At 42.9% G+C, this 20,072-nt stretch overlaps 1 protein-coding gene across 2 annotated transcripts in view; it reads left to right on the top strand.

Annotated features, from left to right (window-relative positions):
* Positions 1-4,346: 4,346 nt before the first annotated feature.
* TP53BP2 (tumor protein p53 binding protein 2) overlaps positions 4,347-20,072 on the top strand; it is a gene marked incomplete at its 5' end in the record, with an annotated part of 68,119 nt that continues 52,393 nt past the window's right edge. Inside the window, one exon of one of the 2 annotated variants that reach the window (XM_081186361.1) lies at positions 4,347-4,364. In XM_081186361.1, the coding sequence (XP_081042487.1) occupies positions 4,347-4,364 (18 nt within the window). Of the gene's footprint in view, positions 4,365-16,671; positions 16,977-20,072 lie in introns of those variants that run through there. The other variant, XM_081186360.1, reaches the window with a different exon arrangement.

A 20,072-nucleotide genomic window follows, 5' to 3' on the forward strand; every position in this document is an offset into this window, starting at 1 on the left:
CACCATGTTGGCAAAGCCAGATGGAGGCAATATTGAGCTAGGTATCCCAACAACCTGATAGGGTGCGAGGCAATGTCTTGTGCTCCTGGCATAAGGCCTCAAATTTAACTCCTCAGCATAGGACTGGGAGCTGAAAGGATCTCAGACTATACTGTAAATATGTGGGGCAGAGAGGAAGGAGGGGAACGGAGGAAAGCACATCTCCCCCTCCCACAAGGCTTTCTCTTGAGTGGGCGGTGGGGTGAGGCAAGATTCAAACCCAGGTCTTTGTGACTCATCAAGGCTCACATGCTGAGCCCCCACATTGCATCATCATCATCATCATCATTATTATTATTATTATTATTATTATTATTATTATTATTATTCTACGCCATCCTTCATCCAAAGATCAGAGTGGTTTATAATATGAAAACACAAAAATGCATGCCATAATAACAAACAAAAACAATACCCCCTCCCCACAGTATTACAGTTGGACCAAGAGCTAAACAAGCTCAGGTTGAGAGATAGCTCAGACGGTATAGCATGAGACTTTTAATCTCAGGGTTGTGGGTTGGAGCCCCATTTGGGTGAGATTCCTGCATTGCAGAGGGTTGAACTAAATGACCCTTGTGGTCCCTTTTCTACAAATCTATGATTCCTGCTCCTCTGCTGCCCTATGCCCACCGCCACGCATTTTGGGCTCTTGTACCCACAGAGTTACACTAACAGAGTGCAATTATAACACTTAGCTGGTATGGCCTGGTGCTGGTATATCTTTGGAACTTGTCTTTTATTTTTAAAAATATTTATTAGAGGTTTAGAAATTACAGGGGGGGGAGGAAAACAACAAAAAATTCAACAAGACATACATTTCAATACATAAAAAAGAAAAATACAAAACATAAAAACCAATACAACAATACAACAATAAAAAACACACATCCAATACTCCATATCTTTATCTTTCATTTGCTTGTTTCCTCGACCTCACACCTCCCTTTTTGTATTCTAGTTTACTTAATTTTTCCAGCAAATTCTTTCCATCTTTCTCAATTTTTGTTAAGTAATTTATCTTAACGGTCTAACATATTAATTCACTCAGCAAATCCTTGCTATCTTTCACTGTGTTCTGTCATTCAATTTACCTTAATTTATTTTAACCTTATCTTACCATAAAATACCTTAAAGCTTAAAACTTAATGTTTATTTATACATAACTCCTTGTATCATTTCTACTAAAGCCAAATAATTTCATTCCAACATTTTTCCTAATACTCATTAGTTTTACACTAATTCTCAAAATAATTTTTTTTTAAAAAAACTTTCTTCCAATCTTCATCCAACGTCTCTTCTTCCTGGTCTCGGGTTATGTCAGTCCTTACTGTCCATTCCATCTAGTCCATCAACCTGGTGCTCTTGTGTCCGAGGCTCTTAAGTCTCTTCCATGCTCCTTCTGCAGATCTTCTTCTTGTTTATACCTGCACTTTATCTTGTCTTCTGTTGATCTTTTTCTTAGTTTCTTTCCTTTCTCATTGAGGAATAGAACTCGGGGAGACTCCGACCCAAAAATATCTCCATCTCCCCTCAGCAGATCAGCTCATTCCCCACAGTCCCATTCCCCACACTCAGCACTGTAGTCCAAAAAGTATTTAAAAGCATGTTTCAAAGACCCTACAAAATTAAAAGCCCCCACAACTCCAGACCCCCCCTGGCCCACTCCAGATTCAATCTTCAAAAACAGCGGCTTATGCTCCTGCAGGGCCTCGGGTCTCTCCATTTGTGTTACTTGAGGTTCAACAGCGACCTCCTCCATTATCTTCTGCACTTGCACTTGCCCTGTCAAAACAAATTCCTGAGTTGGTTCCTGGATGGTTTCTATATGAATATTCACCGTTTGTCCAAAGTTTTTGACTGCAACAGTCATCAAATCCATCTTCTCATGCATCTGCTCCAACAAAGCGCTTGTCTTGCAAAAAGCAAGCACCAAAACTTCTTCTAAACACATTTTTATTCAAGGCCAGAGTCTGGTCTCACGATCCTAATCTTGCAGCTGTAAAATCCCCAGATCGACTCCAGCAACAATTTAACAAGCTCCCTCTAGAGGAGACAATTTCTATTTGTATCCATCTTTTGTAGACAGGTCCAACAAAAGAAAATTGCTTTCATTTTTCATATATTTTGTATCTTTTGATTGCAAAAGGCAACATTGGAATCAGTTTGTTTCTGGGTTTTTTTAACTATCTGTCAAAAGACGTTCCATTCACAGTCAATGAGCTTCCCCAAGAATTTCTGTCTCTGGCACCCCGTTCCCAGGTTTGAGACGGTGGAAATTTATCTTTCTTTACTCTCTCTCTCCTGCAGGCTTGAACAATCAAAATTCCCCCCTTTTCTCCTGCTTCTAAAAGGGGGTTTGATGGTTATAACTGAAGGAAATTTAGTCCTTTATATATGACTTTCCAGACTTTAGCTTGCAAATTTTTGCTTCAGTCTATTTACAAAAAGTGGAAGGCGGACTTCCTGTTTAGAACCTTCCTGCTTCGGTGCCAAATTAAAATGTTTCTTAATCCAATTTTCCGTTTTACTCACGGGTACTCGTTTAGAGTCCAATTGTCCACAGGAAAAAGTCAGCGCTCTCCGGCAACGGCTGTGCGGCTTCACTCCATAAAAGTAGCAGTCGATTCAAAACACCGCACCACTCACCCCACGTCGCTTCGGATCCCTGAAAAGGGGTTTCCCTGCAAGTAGGGGAGGCGCTCCTGGTGTCAGCCGAATCCCATGTTCCCAGGCTTCCTCCGCCTGGGATTTTTAAAGGGTCTCCGCCTTCGCCGCGGCGGCAAGACCCGATTTTCACGGAGCGGGTTCCTCCCGGTCAGAGGAACTCCGCCATTGCCGATGGTGCTAACCCGGAAGTCTATCTTTGGAACTTGTCACCACAAGGGTATTTATTTATTTTTAGGTGTCTTTATTCTAAAGACTTTTAAAATTTCCACCCAAGCTTTCCTTGATCTGTAAGACTGGACCCTGTTTTTATTCGTTTGAATCCCCTCAAATCCTGTTTTGGTTGGTTTTAACATGCTTTTATACTACCGTTTTACTGGTTTTGTGTTGTATTTCTGTTTTAATTACATTGTTGGTTTTTTATATTGTATACTCTAGAGATTTTTTTTTAATTAAGTGGTTTATAAATTGTTTTAAATAAAATACATGAATAAAAGCTCACATTGATTACTCCTGAAGGAAACACCTTTCTAGACTCAGCAGGCATATTTCAATTAAAAGAGAACTTTTCACACCCTAGAGATCCTAAGAAGTTTATGTGGGACAGAAAGTGTTTCAGTGACAGAATTGTTTTTACAACCATATAGGTGTAATAGGCACAGGTGCCCTGAGAGCAAAACTCAGCCAACCTAAGTAGATAGGATGGAGTCAACCCTGATTTCCCTTTTGTGTATCCAGCTTCTCCTCAACCTTATTCTGCCTCCTTCCTGACTCTCAACCAGTTTTCCCAGAGGGAAAAGGACCTTGACATGAAAGAGATTCCTCTCCTCTTCCTATGCATACTTACTTGGGAGTAAGTTCTACTGAATACAGTGGCTCTTACTCCTGAGTCAACATGCTCCATGAAATCACAAACTGACTGAGTCTCAGTATGTAAGATGGACCAAGAACAAAAGTTGGACTTCAATTTTATTCCCACTTAACTGCATCAAACTTACCTTCTGATGTTATAAGTATAGGATTGCTCCACGGAAAACCATGTGCAGGGCAAGCCTAAGGATAGTTACTCAGAATTAAGTTTCAATTAGCTTTCTCCTAAATAAGCATTCGTAGGATTGCTAGCTGCATTAGCCCCACAAAAGACTTGAAGACTAAAGTGGATTCAATACAATTATGTGCCAGTTCAGATGACGTGTGGCTCAAGACCCATGTGAAAAACAACAACAGTGTTTGCACGGGCTGTTTATGAATAAATAGGCGGCAATGAATAAGCAGGAATAAATAGGTGGCAATTCTAGTGAGGGGGGGGGGACAGGATGCTCTATTTGTATGGGCTGCTGAATAAATGAATAAAGAGGTGGCACTGAAAACCACTTATTAGTGGTTTAGGATGTTCCTACTCTTGAGAGGCTGTCTCTTCTGTTGCAATGCCTTCATAGTTGCATAACACTTTAGGCTCACACTCCCTTTTGCTAGGGTGGCAGTGCAGTAAACAGGTTCTTCCTGGGAATTCAAGCATCCAGCTAGCAAATGTGGTGCTCAGAGAGGTGATGGATGATTTGACGACTAGTGTGTGATGCAACTTGGCAAAAGAGCTTCTGTACTCCAGATTACTAACAATGGACAGCATGCATCCTGCCGAGATGACAGATAGTATGCTGGTGAGTATCTTAGGGGAGACCTGTTTAAGTAACCAACTCTGTCTAAGTATACCTGGCTTTGGTCTTATGCTCTTAGACAGTAACATAAATCGAATATTTATTATCTTTTATAATATACTCAAAGTTTAATCAATAAGCCAAATATATGACATTGTGCTGTGAGGCCTACATCACATACAGTGGTACCTTGGGTTAAGTACTTAATTCGTTCCAGAGGTCCGTACTTAACCTGAAACTGTTCTTAACCTTAAGCACCACTTTAGCTAATGGGGGCCTCCCGCTGCTGCTGCGCCGCCGGAGCACGATTTCTGTTCTCATCCTGAAGCAAAGTTCTTAACCTGAAGCACTATTTCTGGGTTAGCGGAGTCTGTAACCTGAAGTGTATGTAATCTGAAGTGTATGTAACCCGAGGTACCACTGTACTTGAAACATCTGGGAGTTTCCTAGCTTGGCAAATACAGTATACTTAATCTTTTTGCTTTTCCTTCTTTGCCCTTCTCTTTAAAAATTTACCACAGGCCAGAGCATAGAAAGCTAAAAGTCAGACCATTGTTGTATCTAGCTCAGTATTGCTGACACCGGCTGAAAAGCCCTAAAACGGAGCTGAAAAGTTTGTATCTGTGGCAAATGGGTTGTACCTTCCAGCCATTTCAAGGTAGGACAGGTTGCAGGACACTTTGTTACTTACTGCAAGGTAGAATTGGCAGCATCTATGTATTTTTAACTCTTTGCTAGAGTTTTTGTCACAGCATCTTAGATTAAGGTAAATCGACACTCCCCCCCCCCCATTGAGCCAGACCCAGATAAAGAAGCAGGAGCCTAGGAAATCACAAATTACCATAGTTATCTTCTTCTCCCCTATACAGCTATAGGGAAAATAGTTCCTGACAGAGCTACTTAAGGCATCAGGCAATGGTCACCTCTGCTGCTCATTAAACTTTTGAGTGCCCCCCCCCCGCTGCCAACGTGGTCATGAGGTGATGAGAGCGTTTACCCTTTTCTCTTTGGAAAGTACCGGTATGTAGAGGTTAAGGAGGAAGTTGGGACGTTTCCCCCTTCTTTTTCAGCTTTATGTGCTTTTCAAGACTCAGGTTAATTGAGAAAGCAAAATCTATCTCTCTCTCTCTCTCTTGGGGGGTAGGGGGCACTGTTCCAAGAGACAATGGACCAGAGGGGTAGCGCCCTAAGCAATCAAAAATCCAAGTGTACTCTGGGGCCTAAAAACTTTGGCAACCCTTACCTCTGTCATAAGAATTTAAGGTCTCAAATATATAAATTAAATGTTCATAAATTTACAAGGCAAACACATAAGTATATAAACCACGCGTCTGAAATAGTACAGGAGAACAGTCCTGAAACCATTTTGACTCTCCCAAATTGACCTCAAATGTTTCTCTGCAAAGAGGGAAAAAACCGGAAAGCCTCTCCATTGTCTTTTGCTTGCCTGTCTTTAGGGCATACGGTATTTGTGTATGAATTGGGTGGCCCTGTGACCTGGATTCAGGAATTAAAGTATTTACCATCACAAAAGAATGGCCAGGCTGCCCAAGGAAAGCAATCAGTGACCATTGTCAGGTATCCTGGGAGGCAGGATTTCTGTTGCAGACTGCCTCCTTCTGTGATATACGTATGATGTTTTTGGGGGTGGTCTTGAGCTACAGGGTGGGCAATTTCAAAAGTCTATATAAGGGGTTGCACACCATTGTTCTGGGTTCTTCCTCCCTCCTGCATGTGGTGAGTGAGGACCCTGTTGCAACAGTTTAACAAAGATCAGGCTTACTAGCTGCTTTGCTTCTCAATATTCTCTGGTTGGCCTCTGTTATTTTCTCCTACCGATGGGGAACCCACTTAAGGACTCTATACGGGCTCTTGGATACCCCATAAGGGAAAAGGAACAGGTTTTTTCTACATCACCCTAGACATTCTGTATTGCATAAGGAAACAGGTTGCCTTTGAGAATATGCAGAGTGCTTCCCCACCTCCAGGAACCCATGTTTGAAAAGCAGATCTCATGCCAAGTTAGCCACATGTAGTTAAGAAAATATGGCAAGTCCGCCATGTGTTCGCAGTATAACAATAATAAATTGCAAAGAAGAGCTCAAATTATCTCCTACTACTTTTAAATACTTATAACTCTCTAATGTACAGGCATCAAATACTAAACAATAAAAGGCAAAGACGTCTGACAGATATTACTGTCAGCCAGAAAAAGATTTTGGGAGGATCCACTGCTTAGCATCATAATTAGCTAGACAGCTAAGCTACCTGTTAATTTTGTGGCAATGTCTTCTTAGACTCGGGAAGTCACTGGAAATAATGGGCTAACCCACTAATTAAACATAGGATGTTAATGGTTGCTCACAATGCCCAAAATTGCTACCACACAATTGCATGAAGTATGTTAACATGTGACTTGCATGTTTGTTACATGTTCACCATCTTTACAGTGCTTAAACATCATCAAGTAGTAGTTGTGTGTTCCCAAATATTTTGAAAGGCACACTTGACCTGAGGTTCTCTGGGCAAGCTGTTGTCCAACAACTACAGATATATAAAAACACATATTGACTGTGCAGACTGTTCTTGAGAAAAAGCAGTCACTTCCAGGTGACCTGTTTATTGAGCACTCATCCTGATTTGTTTGTGGGGAGGCTATATGACATTGCAGTATTACAGCAAGCAATAATTCTCTCACCCTGATCAGTACAATTTCCCATCACTTTCCTTATTGCAAAAACTCAACAAGAGTGCTATATCAACCTTAATTGGGCAATCTTAATTTGTTGATTGAATCCCACCCAAAAATAATGATAGTTTGGAAGCTCCCAATAAATAAATAGGAGGAATATGACCCATCCTTTATGAAGGAGGAGGATAGGAAAATGTTTTGAGACTCAGCTGTTGTTCAGATTAACATTATCACTGAATATGTCTTGATAGCTGTGGAACTGCTTACAGCATCAAAAATACTCTCCTTTCTGAACCAGCTTTAAGTATTATTTAATTTTTATTTAATCAAAGGTTTTTGCAGAACTCTGTTAGTGCTTGTCCACACCAGAGTTTACTGTTTGGACTACTCCGATTAAATGGGAATGCAAAGAATGTTACCCTTAAACAACACAAATCTGATGCTTTTCTCTTGTAAATTTGGGTTTACCTGATATGGGAGTAATCTGATACACTGGGGAAAACATGCATCAAAGTAAAGTGTGGAAATATAGGCAATTTAGACTTTTAAAATATCTCCTTCTAAGCTACTTCCAAAGTTCCTCACACATTTGTGTGGTAAGTTAAAAAGAGACCACGCATTTGGTAAGTTAAAAATGGTTTACTAACAAACTCTTCAAAGGTCAGATTCAAGTGCTTTTCCATACAGCAGCAAGAAAAGATAGGCAGTATGACTTAGGTTCCAAAAATGGTTGTCCTAAATCATTTGTATATAAACACAAAGAAAGCTTGCATAAGCCACATAGTCTAAGCTTGGAGCATCCAGTTTACTTGTAGGGGTCTCATGGTGGAATTAAAGAACAAAGGCCTGAAAATCCTTTTTCCCAAGGTGAGGAGGAAGGCCTTGCTAAGCCTGGCAGGACATCTTGATCTTAACCACTTCATGCATTAATTAGAGTTAAGTATATTGGTTATATGTGACCAGTGGCGTAGCGTGGGGGGTGCAGGGGGGGCCGGCCGCACCGGGTGCAACATCTGGGGGCGCTCGCACTCGCAGCTCTCTGCCCCTACCTGGCTCACTCACTCTCTCTCACTGCAGTGCTGGCTGTGCGAATCTGATCCGAGCCGCCGGGTCGCCGCCCACTGTGGAGGAGGGAGGTGCCAGGCGTGCGGTGCGGTGCGGAGAGAGAGCGAGGGACTATCGGGTTAGGGGGCGCAAATTACTTGCCTTGCCCCGGGTGCTGACAACCCACGCTACGCCACTGTATGTGACTAGATATATTCATAAAATCCTTCATATTATTTGGGGCCGGATTTTTAGGTCAGTCAGTGATAATAGCTTTTAAATAGGCCAGAGTGGTAGCATCTCTTATACTGGACATTGCGTATAGATTTCAAAGAATATATAAGCAATCATGTTTTAATATTGTACTGGGGGCAGGGCAAACACCAGCCTGCAAATTGAATTAACACAATCAGAATGGAGAACTCAAACTCAGATCTTACAGGGTTGGCTTCAGAATTGAGGGGGTTTATGGACAAAGTGCTCTCTAGGGAGCCCCCTTCTCTATCAGAAGGTGCACTTGGCAGCAATGGGCGACAGCAGCAAAGTATACTTCTAGCAACAGCACTATGTGACTGGGTCTAATAACCATTTCAATTTTCCACAATGCTCTCACAGTCGTATTGTTCCAGGGCATTGTGGGAAATTTAAATGGCAGGAGGTCTGAGTCACTTGGCACTACTTGCAGCACTAGACCAAGAAAAGGGCCCAGGGAAAAATCAACAGGGGCCCTGACAGGGCCCTGGGGCCTTGGCAGCCGCCCAAGAATGCCAGGTGCTGGGGCCTGCTCTAAAATCCCATCTGAATGATGTTTGTGCATGATGTCATCCCTACATATGAAAACAATTATTAGGTAAACATTTATAATAATAGTAATTAAAACCAGCTAAATTACATCAAGGGTGTGTGTGTGGTGCTAAACAGGAAAGGTCTAGAGTGTGAGAAAAGACGACCAACCCACTTCTGATAAGGAGGATGCATGATCCGATCTCCTATTATTTTGTTTAAATTAAAAAAGGCACAGAGGCACGGGCACGGAATTGGATCAGAGCAGTGGTACTGGGGAATGGGATACGTAACTCCTCTTGATCTATTTGCAGGTGGGGCGAAAGGCAGGAGATAGGATTGCCATATTTCAAAAAGTGAAAATATGGAGGGGAAAAAGTTGTTGAGCTTTTTGGGGGGAGGGCAAAGCCCTAGGAGAGATTAAAAAAAAAAACAATATTCAGCAGCACTCATTAACTCTCGCTGCTTTCAATGAAGGGCAGCATGAGAGCTCAGCTATTCCTCTAAAATAAAATTGTCTTAAAATTGGGTGATCATGCCTTGTGTCATTGAGCAATTAATTGCTCAGCCCCTTTGGCGCATTTGTGCTGATGAAATAATCATCTTCTAATCTGTTTGCAGGACATTGTGATTAGCTCTGGGCAAGCCATAGCCTGACTGGCTAGAACACTCTTTACATTCTAGGCTGTATTGCCCAGGATTTTGCTAGGAAATCAGGGAAACTGGGACTCCTTTACTGCATTGTTCTGCTCCTGTAATGGCCTTGATCCTTGCTTCATTCTTTCTACCCAGCATAGGAGACAACTCCTAGGGTCAAGGGGGCTTGGGCCCTCCCACAAAATATTTGAGGGGGCTGCCCCCCCCAGTTGATGGGCATTGCCATTCAAATGGTGTGTGCGCACCATGTCATGTGCACCATATCATATGGGGCAGGGCTTACCTGAGCCCCCCTATTTTATTAAAGCTGGCACCCCAGTTTTCTCCCAGCCCCATTTAATGCAAATCAAGGGAAAGAGCAATTAACCTGTAATGTGACTTTCAGACACCTGTTAACCTTGATAGCTTTCGTTCTAAGACACTTCAGCACTAACCATACACATGCAATTTGACATGGGGAGATAATCATACTCTATGCCACTCACTATTAACTAACTTTCCTTCATCTTTCTTCCCCAACTCAAAAGGCTACTTTTGATTTTTAAAGTCCTAAATAGCCTGGAACCACAATATTCAATCACCTTCTTGCGTTTGAGTATACCTGGATGCCTAGATCATCTTCAGAAGTCTTTTTAAGTGTTCCTGTGGAACAACAAGTGTGTGAGAGAGGCAGGCATATAGGATAGGATCTTATCTCTTGCCTGGTGCCTTTCTCATGTGAGGTGATTTTACTGGGGCTTCTTGGCTGCATAATATTGATGCTGTTGATCTTACTTATTTTTGATGAATTGTCTATCAGGAATCTGTTCCTTTTATCTGTTGTCTGCTTTATGTATTTTAAAAATGTTGTTTTTTATTATGCCTGGTGTTTTAACTTCAAGTCGCTCTGTGGATTCATGGTGAATGGAAAGGCAGGCTACAAATATTTTTAATTAACAAACCAAACATCCTCTTCTCACTAAAAGACGCTAACAAAGCAACAAGTGTCCTCAGTGTTGTATTGATCCTCTGTGCAGGAAACTTCAGAAATGCACTTGAAGTATCCGTACAAACCACTAGGGAGCATTTGTGGTTTTGTGAAGCTTGAGGAAGAGGAATGTGGATTGTTGTGCCTGTAACATTTAATTTACATCACAGGCAAATGCAGCAAGCTGGAGACCAAAGGATGAAGCAGGGGTTTTGCAGATGGAAACAGCAAGGAACCCTGTGGCACCGTATACTAACAGATTTATTGTGGCATAAGCTTTGGTTACACTCAGCTAACAGAACAGAATGCTCCAGAATTTTAGAGCTATCTCGCTGGATGGGACTTACTCCCAGATAAGTGTGTATAATTATTACAGCCCAACTGATGTTAATGCAATTATAGCTTGCTGAGTTTCAAGTATGTTTGGGGCTTGTGAACACACACATATATGTGCTCTCTCTTACAAATTACGTAAATGACAAAGTTTTGAAGGACATTAAATAGTAACCATTTGACTATAGCATAAGCATTTGATGACTGCTCTGCAGCAACAAACTACAGTACAGAACTTTCAAAAACTTTCAATACGTTTTTAGAGATACTATAGGATACTTAATTTCATCTAAGCTGCCCTGTGAAATGTTGAGTGTAGCCACATCCTATTCTAAAGTAAGACAGGTAAACAGTTTCAGAAATGTTTGTTACAGACTAAAAATTACATGGTTGTTCATCTTGACGGAGAAGTCAATGCTGCTTTCAAAACGTTTTATTTGATTATTGCTGTTATTAGAAAAAAAAGGTTGCAATTTTAAACTACAAGAAAATTTCACTGTTGTTTATATAACACAAATGAAAGAGTTAATTGTAGTGTTTTGACTGTTCCAGGCGTTGCTAAGATACGCTCTTGGGGTTTAGCCAATGAAAAGCACTGCTGATGACATAATGGTGTTGCTTCATGTTTCCGCTGTCTTGCCAAGTCAAAAATTGCTGGAGATTTGACAGGCTACAGTTCTCTGGGAAGCTCGGTTTTCATTGCTGTTGCAATTGCTGAGAGCTCTTGCTTTTAAAACTTCCTCTTGTCTTCTCTGGAAATATAACCTTCCTTGATAATGCAGCAAATTCTAGTCACCTTTCAAGCAGCTGTGGTCATCTGATTGCTTTTCTATGTGACCAGAATAGTTTTCAGCTGGTGAAGAGCTATATGGAAATTTATTCTTCTAGTTAGGAACTGAGAACGGATCACACATTCGGGTATATTGCATAAATAGATAAAATTTAAAATCATGCAGGATTGAGAAAATTGTGCTACAATTGCTGCAACAGCCAGAAAAATCAAGTGGTTTGCCAAAACCCTCAGCATTTTTCAAGTGGCCCTTGGGGTGGGGGGATGGTTGGGAAATCATGGGCAGCAGTTCTCCAGGATTTCAGACAGGAGCCTTTCCTGGTCATACCTGAGATGCTGGGGCCTTTTGCCTGCAAATCAATTGCTCTGCCACTGAAGTACGGGCCTTTTCCTCTTCATTCTGCCATTACCCCTAGGCAGAAATAATTCCTACAACCATAACAGGCACTCATAACATTTCACTGCTCATGTTGTGTTATATTTCTTGGAAAGGGCTCCTGCATGTCTTCTTCCTCTTCTTAAAATGCTCTAAGCACTGCTATTTTTCTATAAAAAGATGTGCCATAACTTACCATGAACACCTCCCTCGTTCTCTTAGAATAGCAATGGCTCCCAGCTGAGAGGTGCCAGAATGGAGTTCTGGTGAGTTCCTGCTGAAAAAAGACCCTGGCTCTAAGACTTAAGGCATAAATCCAGCAGCATAGTCGATAAGGCTTTTTGAACTGGATAATTGAGGCTGGCTTGCTCACATGTGAATGGCGGGTTTGAACCAGATCAAACTCTCACATGTTTATTTCCTCGTTCTGACACTTGCACCCGTCCCATTGCAAGGTGCATGCTGTTAGGAACATGAAGATTCATCTCTGTGTGAAGTAATGTACAAGTAGGTACTCACTGTTCTAAGATGATACATTTGCACATCGTACTAAACTGGGATTGGTTTCTACCTGCCTGTTCCTGTTACCGTATTCTCAATAAAGCTTGCACAGTACTTGTTTCAGGGCATGTTTTTGAGCAGCACAGAGAGGAAAAGCCTGAGTCTGATCATAGCTGGAAACTATAATTTGTTGTAAATATTGGGAAAGTTATTATTTAGGGGGAAATTTGATTTAGGGTGAAAGGGATTTAAAAAATAATAATAATAATATGACTGCATAGCTGCTACAAAAAGAACAGACTTCTAATTCTCCATTCAAAATCTGAATTCTTCTCAAATTGTGTAACTATATTTTGGTAATAGATGGCAGTGCTACTTATCTCCTCCCCACCCCACCTTCCCCATTGGCATTATGAATTTCAGGCTTATTCACACTTTGGGACCTTAATTTAAATCTGTGCCATCTGGTTCTTTGCCAGTCTGGATTATATGCCGCCCCAATTTAGTCTTCAAATGGAAAATGTTCAAAAAAAGATTACCCTGTACTGATATGGTAAATTAGCATTTGTGTGCATGATAAAGCTCTTGGATAACTGTTATCATGCCTCACCTATACTGCACTTCCTTCCTTCCTACAAACACACACACACACACACACACACACACACACACACTCACAAGGATGGTTTGTATGGTTACTCTCACTACTGCAGCTCTCCACTTTTCTAAATCATTATTTGAAACTCTAGAAACTACGTGAAAAGAGACTGAGGTACAGGCTAAGAGATACTCTGATGCCAAGAAATCCACCAGAGGCATTTTTTTTCCTTTCCCCGTCTCTGACTACTTTTTGCCTTTGCTATTCATGTGGTTTTTCTGTTTTTTAATTAAGCTCCCAATGCAGTCATGACAGTGGTGAAAGCAAACAGGAACAGACAGGCATTCAAAACGTTATGGGAAGCTGGGAAAAGATAGCCCACATTCATCACTAAATTTAAGAGTACTATCTATGACATTATGAGAGTTCCAGTAGAAGATATTATCTGCCAGTGTGGTGTAGTGGTTAAGAGCGGTAGTCTCGTAATCTGGGGAACTGGGTTCACGTCTCCGCTCCTCCACATGCAGCTGCTGGGTGACCTTGGGCCAGTCACACTTCTCTGAAGTCTCTCAGCCTCACTCACCTCACAGAGTGTTTGTTGTGGGGGAGGAAGGGAAAGGAGAATGTTAGCCGCTTTGAGACTCCTTAAAGGGAGTGAAAGGCGGGATATCAAATCCAAACTCTTCTTCTTCATTTACATCCCTGTAAACTATTCTGCCTGCCTACTCACACAACTGCAACACTTCAGCTTATTCCCTGAGGGCTCTTTACGGCACCTCGTGAAGAGTGCTGCTAAATAACCATATCATTGATAAATTGTACAACAACTGGTTACACTAATGTTTAAATAAGGTTTTCACATTATTAGCTGTTCGAACAACTACATCACACATCTCACTTCAAATTGTGTGCAAAGCATTTTGAGGATAAAATCACTTGTATCTGCCTGCACCTTGACTGTGCTGTTGTAGCAGATGTGTCCAGAACATTGCCCAGTCCTGTTACGTTGGATGAGCTTCAGTTAGTAAGGCTTGAGGATGTGGACAAGGTGTTTGGTTTGACCACCTGTGCTCTTGCCCCTTGCTCATGGCTGATGAAAAGCTTACAGAGAGGCCATAGGTGGCTGGGTCTGGATAGGTGATTTGATGCCTCCCTTGTAAGGGGTGGTGGTGGTCCCTGCTTGCTTGAAGGAGCCAGTGATAAGACCACTCCTTAAGAAACCATTTGCCAACAGAGCAAATAGCCCCAAATGGCTAGTGAAGCAACTCCATGCTATAGGGGCATGCCAGACAAAGTCAAATATCACAAACATTAAAATGCTAACATAAAACCTGAGCCATTCCCTAGTCTTAACTGGTAGAACTAAGTTCCCAGGTAAGTGGTTATAGGGTTTCATATCTCCAGTTACCTGGGTATAAGCCCCACTGAGCATAATGGGACTTACCGTACTTCAATGTAGATAGTGTTTTTCTTTGTGTGATGGTCACTGGTGTGGAATACTGTCACCCTTATTTTGCTGCCCATGAGATCCATTTAGTGCTGGCATCTATGACACTTTTACCAGGATGCAAGTACTGGTACCTCATTTTTAACAACAACAAAAAAGCACTGAGAAAAAGAGAATAAACCGTCAACCAGAACACATGTTTATTGAGGGGGGAAAGAAAGACACAAAAGTTGTAGACAGCAGCCATGTAAGTTCTGATACGTGAAACTAAATAAAGGGGGAAAAAGGGGGGAGGACTGTGACAATATTTATAGAGCATTTTGCTTAAGCATACAATATAGGCTTTTAGCTCAACAGTGCCCAACCCTTCATTTTGATATAGGTAGGATGGTACGTTTGTGTCAACATTTCTCAGTCAAACATTACAAGTGCGAGAATAATTGTGATTATTACATAATCCTGGTGTTACAATGCAAAGGTCACTGTCCTAGGATTTTTACAGTCTCTTCCAGTACCACCCTGTTAATGTTGACTGAAAAGTAAGTACCATTTAATTCAATGGGACATATTCCTAAATAAGTATGTATAATAGGATTCTAGTCAATTGCATCTTTGTTCATAGTCTCTTAGGAGACGGAGTAGATTGTAATGTATGTTTACAGACTTTAAAAAACTCCACCTGTCCGTTGTATACAATGAATACATTGTTTTTGAATGCAAGGAATGTGTGCCATAAGAACAAAAGAAGAGCCTGTTGGATCAGGCTAATGCCCTATCCAATTCAGCATCTTGTTCTCAGAGTGGTCAACCAGATATCTGTGAGAAACCAGCAAGCAGGATTCCAGCACAACAGTGCTCTCCCCTCTTGTGGTTTCCCTCAGCTGTTATTCAGAAGCATTACTGACCAGTGGCGTAGCGTGGGTTGTCAGCACCCGGGGCAAGGCAAGTAATTTGCGCCCCCTAACCCTCAGATGTTGTGCCCGGTGCGGCCGGCCCCCCCTGCACCCCCCACGCTACGCCACTGTTACTGACTCCAACTGGGTAGGCAGAGCACAGCCATCCTGGCTCGCAACCCATTGACAGGCCCCCTGTCTATGAATTTGTCCAATTCCCATTTAAAGCCATCTAGGTAGACATCACTGCCTCCTGTGGGAGCGAGTTCCACAGACAAACAAAAATCTATATCCCAGCTCACTTTAGTATAAAAATGGTCTACTCCAGTGGTTCCCAATGAGCTAAGTACTGCAGTGCAGACCCCCTGCTTTTCAAAAGCCAAGTCATGGACCCCCAACTTTGCAAAATGTGGTAGTTTTCGTTATGCAAATAGGGTCACGCCACCATACCCTCCAGCACAAAACTGGGATGTGCATGCATCTTCTGGGCCCTGCTCCTATGCGAGCACTGCACCCAAAAATGATTTTTTTTTGGCACCAGTTTTGGGGCGCTTTGTTCTCACGTGAGAGCATGGCTCCTCCAAAACAATGTCCCCAACAGTTGATGGGTATGTGCCACGGACCCCCTGGCCGGGTTACACAGACCCCCTGGGCCCTGTGGACCACCAATTGAGAACCACTGTTCCGACTCAAATTATACCTAAAAGTGGGGGAGGAGCGCAGAATTACAAAAATTAAGCGCAAACAACCCGAAGCAAAACAAAGGGAGGGGCCGAAAACGCACAATTTGCCTTCGGGGGATCACCGCTCGTTCACGTGAAATCGGATCTGCGCGACCCACGAATGCCCTAATAATGTGAGCGCACAGCCACAACTTGTGGTTGGCGAGATGCTCTGGGCGGAATTCTCCCTTAGCATTTTGCAGCGCGTTTTCTGGCCACGAAGAAGTTCCGAGCGCGTGAAAGGAACCTTGCTACTGCAATTGCTCAAGAGGCAGCAGACACCCCTAGGAAAAGGCGGCGGGAAGTGCTGCCGCTTCCCCCAGAATGGCGGGAACTTCTCCTCTTGACCCCGGGCGCTAATTCCCCTCATCCTCGCTCGCGTCTGGGGCAGGCGGGAGGCGGTGGCGGCGGCGCGCGGAGCTCTCGGCTTCTCGGGAGCCCAGCCTGCTTAGGGGGTGGGACTCGGGCGGGGCCGGGGATCGCTTGCTCCTCCCTGCCGGGCCGGCGGGGGATAGTTTCGGAGCGGGCTCGAGGGCGGCGGCCGCTTGGTCCGAGGGGAGGCTGGAGCGGGGCTCCGGGGAGACCAAGCTCAGGGCGCGGGTCTAAAGGGAGCGCAGGCCTGGCGAGTTGCGGAACCGGAGGGAGCTCGCTGGTGGGCGCGGGCCGGGCTGCCTCTCGCAACAGGTCCCTAGGCAAAGAAGGGCAGGCCGCTCCGCCTCCCCAGGCCCCAGCCATTGGTCTCCTCCTCGGTCCCCGAGGGGGAGGAAGCGGCACCCGTCGCCTCAATGCGGTTCGGGGCCAAAATGATGCCGGTAAGTGCGCGAACTTGCAAGAGAAGGGGCGCAGGGCGGGGAGGGGGGAAGACTTTCCTCCGGTGGGGCGAGGTCGCTAGATCCCGGGGGGGGTCGGGTTGGTTGGTGCCTTGGCCTCTGCCTGCGTCCGGAGATCTGGTCTTTTCTCTGGTGCAACGCAGGCGGAGATTGCCGCCGCCGCCGCTTCCCGGTCCAACTTCCAATGGAGGAAAAGTTGGGAAACGCGGCTTAGGATGGGGAATATTAAAAAGTTACACGCGGCGGCGGGATCTTTAGCGCTCCGTCCCCCCCCCCAAAAAAAAACTGGGTATGTGGCGGGGAGGGAGGGAAGGATCTGGCCAGCTGCTCTCGAGGGATCGATCTAAGATGGGGCAGCTCAGTCCGGACGCGGGAGGATCAGCAAATGGAGCTGCTGTTCCTGCTCCCTCGCGGCGAAACGCGTCGAGAAAATGGAGAGCTGCCCTCCCAGTGCCTTCGTGGAGCGGGGGGGGGGGGGAGAGAGAGAGAGAGAGAGAGAAAGAAAGAAGCTCATGCGCTACACTTTTTTCTCCCCCTCTGGTCTGCCAAATTCGTGTAACGTTTCCCCTTCCAGAAACTCTGACCAGTTTCGATTGCTTCCTTATTAGAAAGACGCAGACTTAACTAATACCCAGTAGTTCCTGCTTCTCCCTGTGGTCAGTTCAAGTCCAAGGAAATGAAGGATTATAAATAAGCACAAGTTGTGCAGGTAGAAGGGCTATTGGGTTAGTAGTTCAAAAGCACTACGGCCAGCTGGTTGGTTGGTTGATTGTATGTATGTACCACGTTCGAGGTGTGTTTGGTAGGAAACCCCGATTTATTGAATGGAAGAAAGCAGGAACCAAAAAAAGTCTGCCTATTTAAAGTAGGTTAGTTATTTCAGGGAAGTAATTAAATCAAAAGGCTTTCTACTCTCCAGTATAACAAGAACTAAGCCACTATTTCAGTCAGAAGCTTCTTCATTCTTTTTGTAGAAATTGTGCATCAATAAAGTCAGATGGTTTATTGATTTCTCAGGTAAATCCCATCATATATTCAAAAATGATACTTTCTCAAGGGTTGCTTATGTTTCTTTTACCGGTTTTATATTTCTTATAAAATAAAATGACTAATTCAAAAAACATTTCAGAATATTGGGAAGATGACAGTTCCTAAGAATCATTTAGGACTACTTTGTGCTTTATGACATTGTATATGAAAAATGCTGTTGGTGGAGAAATACATGAAACCTGAGTATCATGTACCTTGGTAATTGTACGTACATAAGATAAGGATACATACAGGTCCACAATCCATAGGTACAAAGCAAATCGCAGTCATGTAAGATTTTGTGGGTAACACTGAAGTGCTTCCTGCATTAAAAAAATCTTAATGTGTCTTGTGTCTGATGTGTCTTAAGGCACAACTGAGGTAGGAGAAAATAATAGCACTGCATAGCCTTCTGCACAGCTCAAAAAAGCAAAAATTTGGTTGCCACGTGTTGTGTTAGCTGGCCACTTTGAAATTATGTTAGAGCTGTGGAAGTAGGGTTGGATATTTCTGCAGCAGATGGAAAGTGCGTACACATATGTATCTCCCATGTTTTCTCGGTATTTGTCAAAGAATATATTTTATGTAAACCACTTACAGGTTTTGATGATTAAGCTGTATATAAATCCTGTTAATCATTTCAAAGCAACAATGCTTTGTTTATTTATCAACTGTTCATAGATAATCACTATTGTTTCATTACACAAGGTATGTGTTAGTTGTAAATATGAAGCTTCCTGTGGGGGCGGGAATTGAATTTTCGTAGCACTCAGCTAGTTTTATTGCTGGGAAGATACACTTTTCCATTCCTGTCTTGAATATTCTGAGAAAAGTGACACAACTGATGACCACTGGCTAACGTCTAAGGCCTGCCTTATTTTGGGAATGTTTTGTGTGTGTCGGTGGGTTAAGAGGTAGCTCCTATTGATTTTTAAAACATTGGCAGTTGTAAGTATCAGCAAAGTTATTGCTGACCCTGCAGCATTACCTGAAATTCTGTGGACAAGGGGTCACCCCCTTGTCATTCCTTCTAGAGTCTAGACCCTATTTTAATAATTTGGCAAAGTCCTTGTTCCTTGAAGATCACTGGGTTGCTTTCAATATACCATGTGCAGTGTCAGGAAGATTTTTTCCCCCAAAACTGCTGCAATTAACTAACATAGCAATTGGGAAAAATCATGGAACTTGCCTAGGAGCACCTTTACTAACTAACCTCTTATTTCTAATAGAACTTGTCCCCAGTAATTTAATATATTAGCCTATATAAACACTCTCCTGTTCACACAACCAGAATGAAGACAGGTGCAAGTGTAGATTTCCCCATTTTCAGTTATTGGCCTAGTTCACATGTTATGCAAGCCAGCGTTAATAGTTTATCATGAATGAAGAAATGATTCCTTCTTTGCTTCTCCTGTAGCAGGAATAACAAACTACAAATCCTGGCCTACATTTGAATTAGAGATTCCTTTGTTTCACTAACATATTGATCGGTAAGCCAATAACAAACCTTGACATCCCATTTTGGTCTGTTTAGAGCAAAACAAACCATGAACCCTGGTTCAGACTGTAACACTAAGCCAGGAATTGTGATTTGTTGCTCCTGCTCGCTGTAGGGGAAGAACAAAGTGGGTGACATCTACATGTTCATAATAAGCCAGCTACAGTGACTTGCAAATGCTGCAAATGTTATTTATAGAGTAACAGTTCTAATCCCTTTTACTAATTGGTGAGAATGGAGGTAAAGAGGTAATGAGAAGAAGTATGTTACTTCTTAGGTATCATTGGAGGGATCTCCAGACATATAATATTTTGCTTTTGTTTTGTTCTTACTGTGATTTCTTTTTTGTTAGTTGGTACAGTTCCCATAAGTGTAGCGACTACAACTGTTTGATGGCCCGATGAGGTTTCCCTCAACCCGTTGCATTTATATCGTTATGAGTTTGTGGGTGCCAGACCATTGCAATCCCTGGACCCAACAAGTGTCATAATTTAATTAAGGCTTGAGAAGTGCTAGACACTTCTAATCCCTGAACCAACAAATGTTAAAAG

This window comes from Podarcis bocagei (genome assembly GCF_964188305.1).
Source record: "Podarcis bocagei genome assembly, chromosome: 3".
Classification (NCBI taxonomy): Eukaryota; Metazoa; Chordata; class Lepidosauria; order Squamata; family Lacertidae; genus Podarcis; species Podarcis bocagei.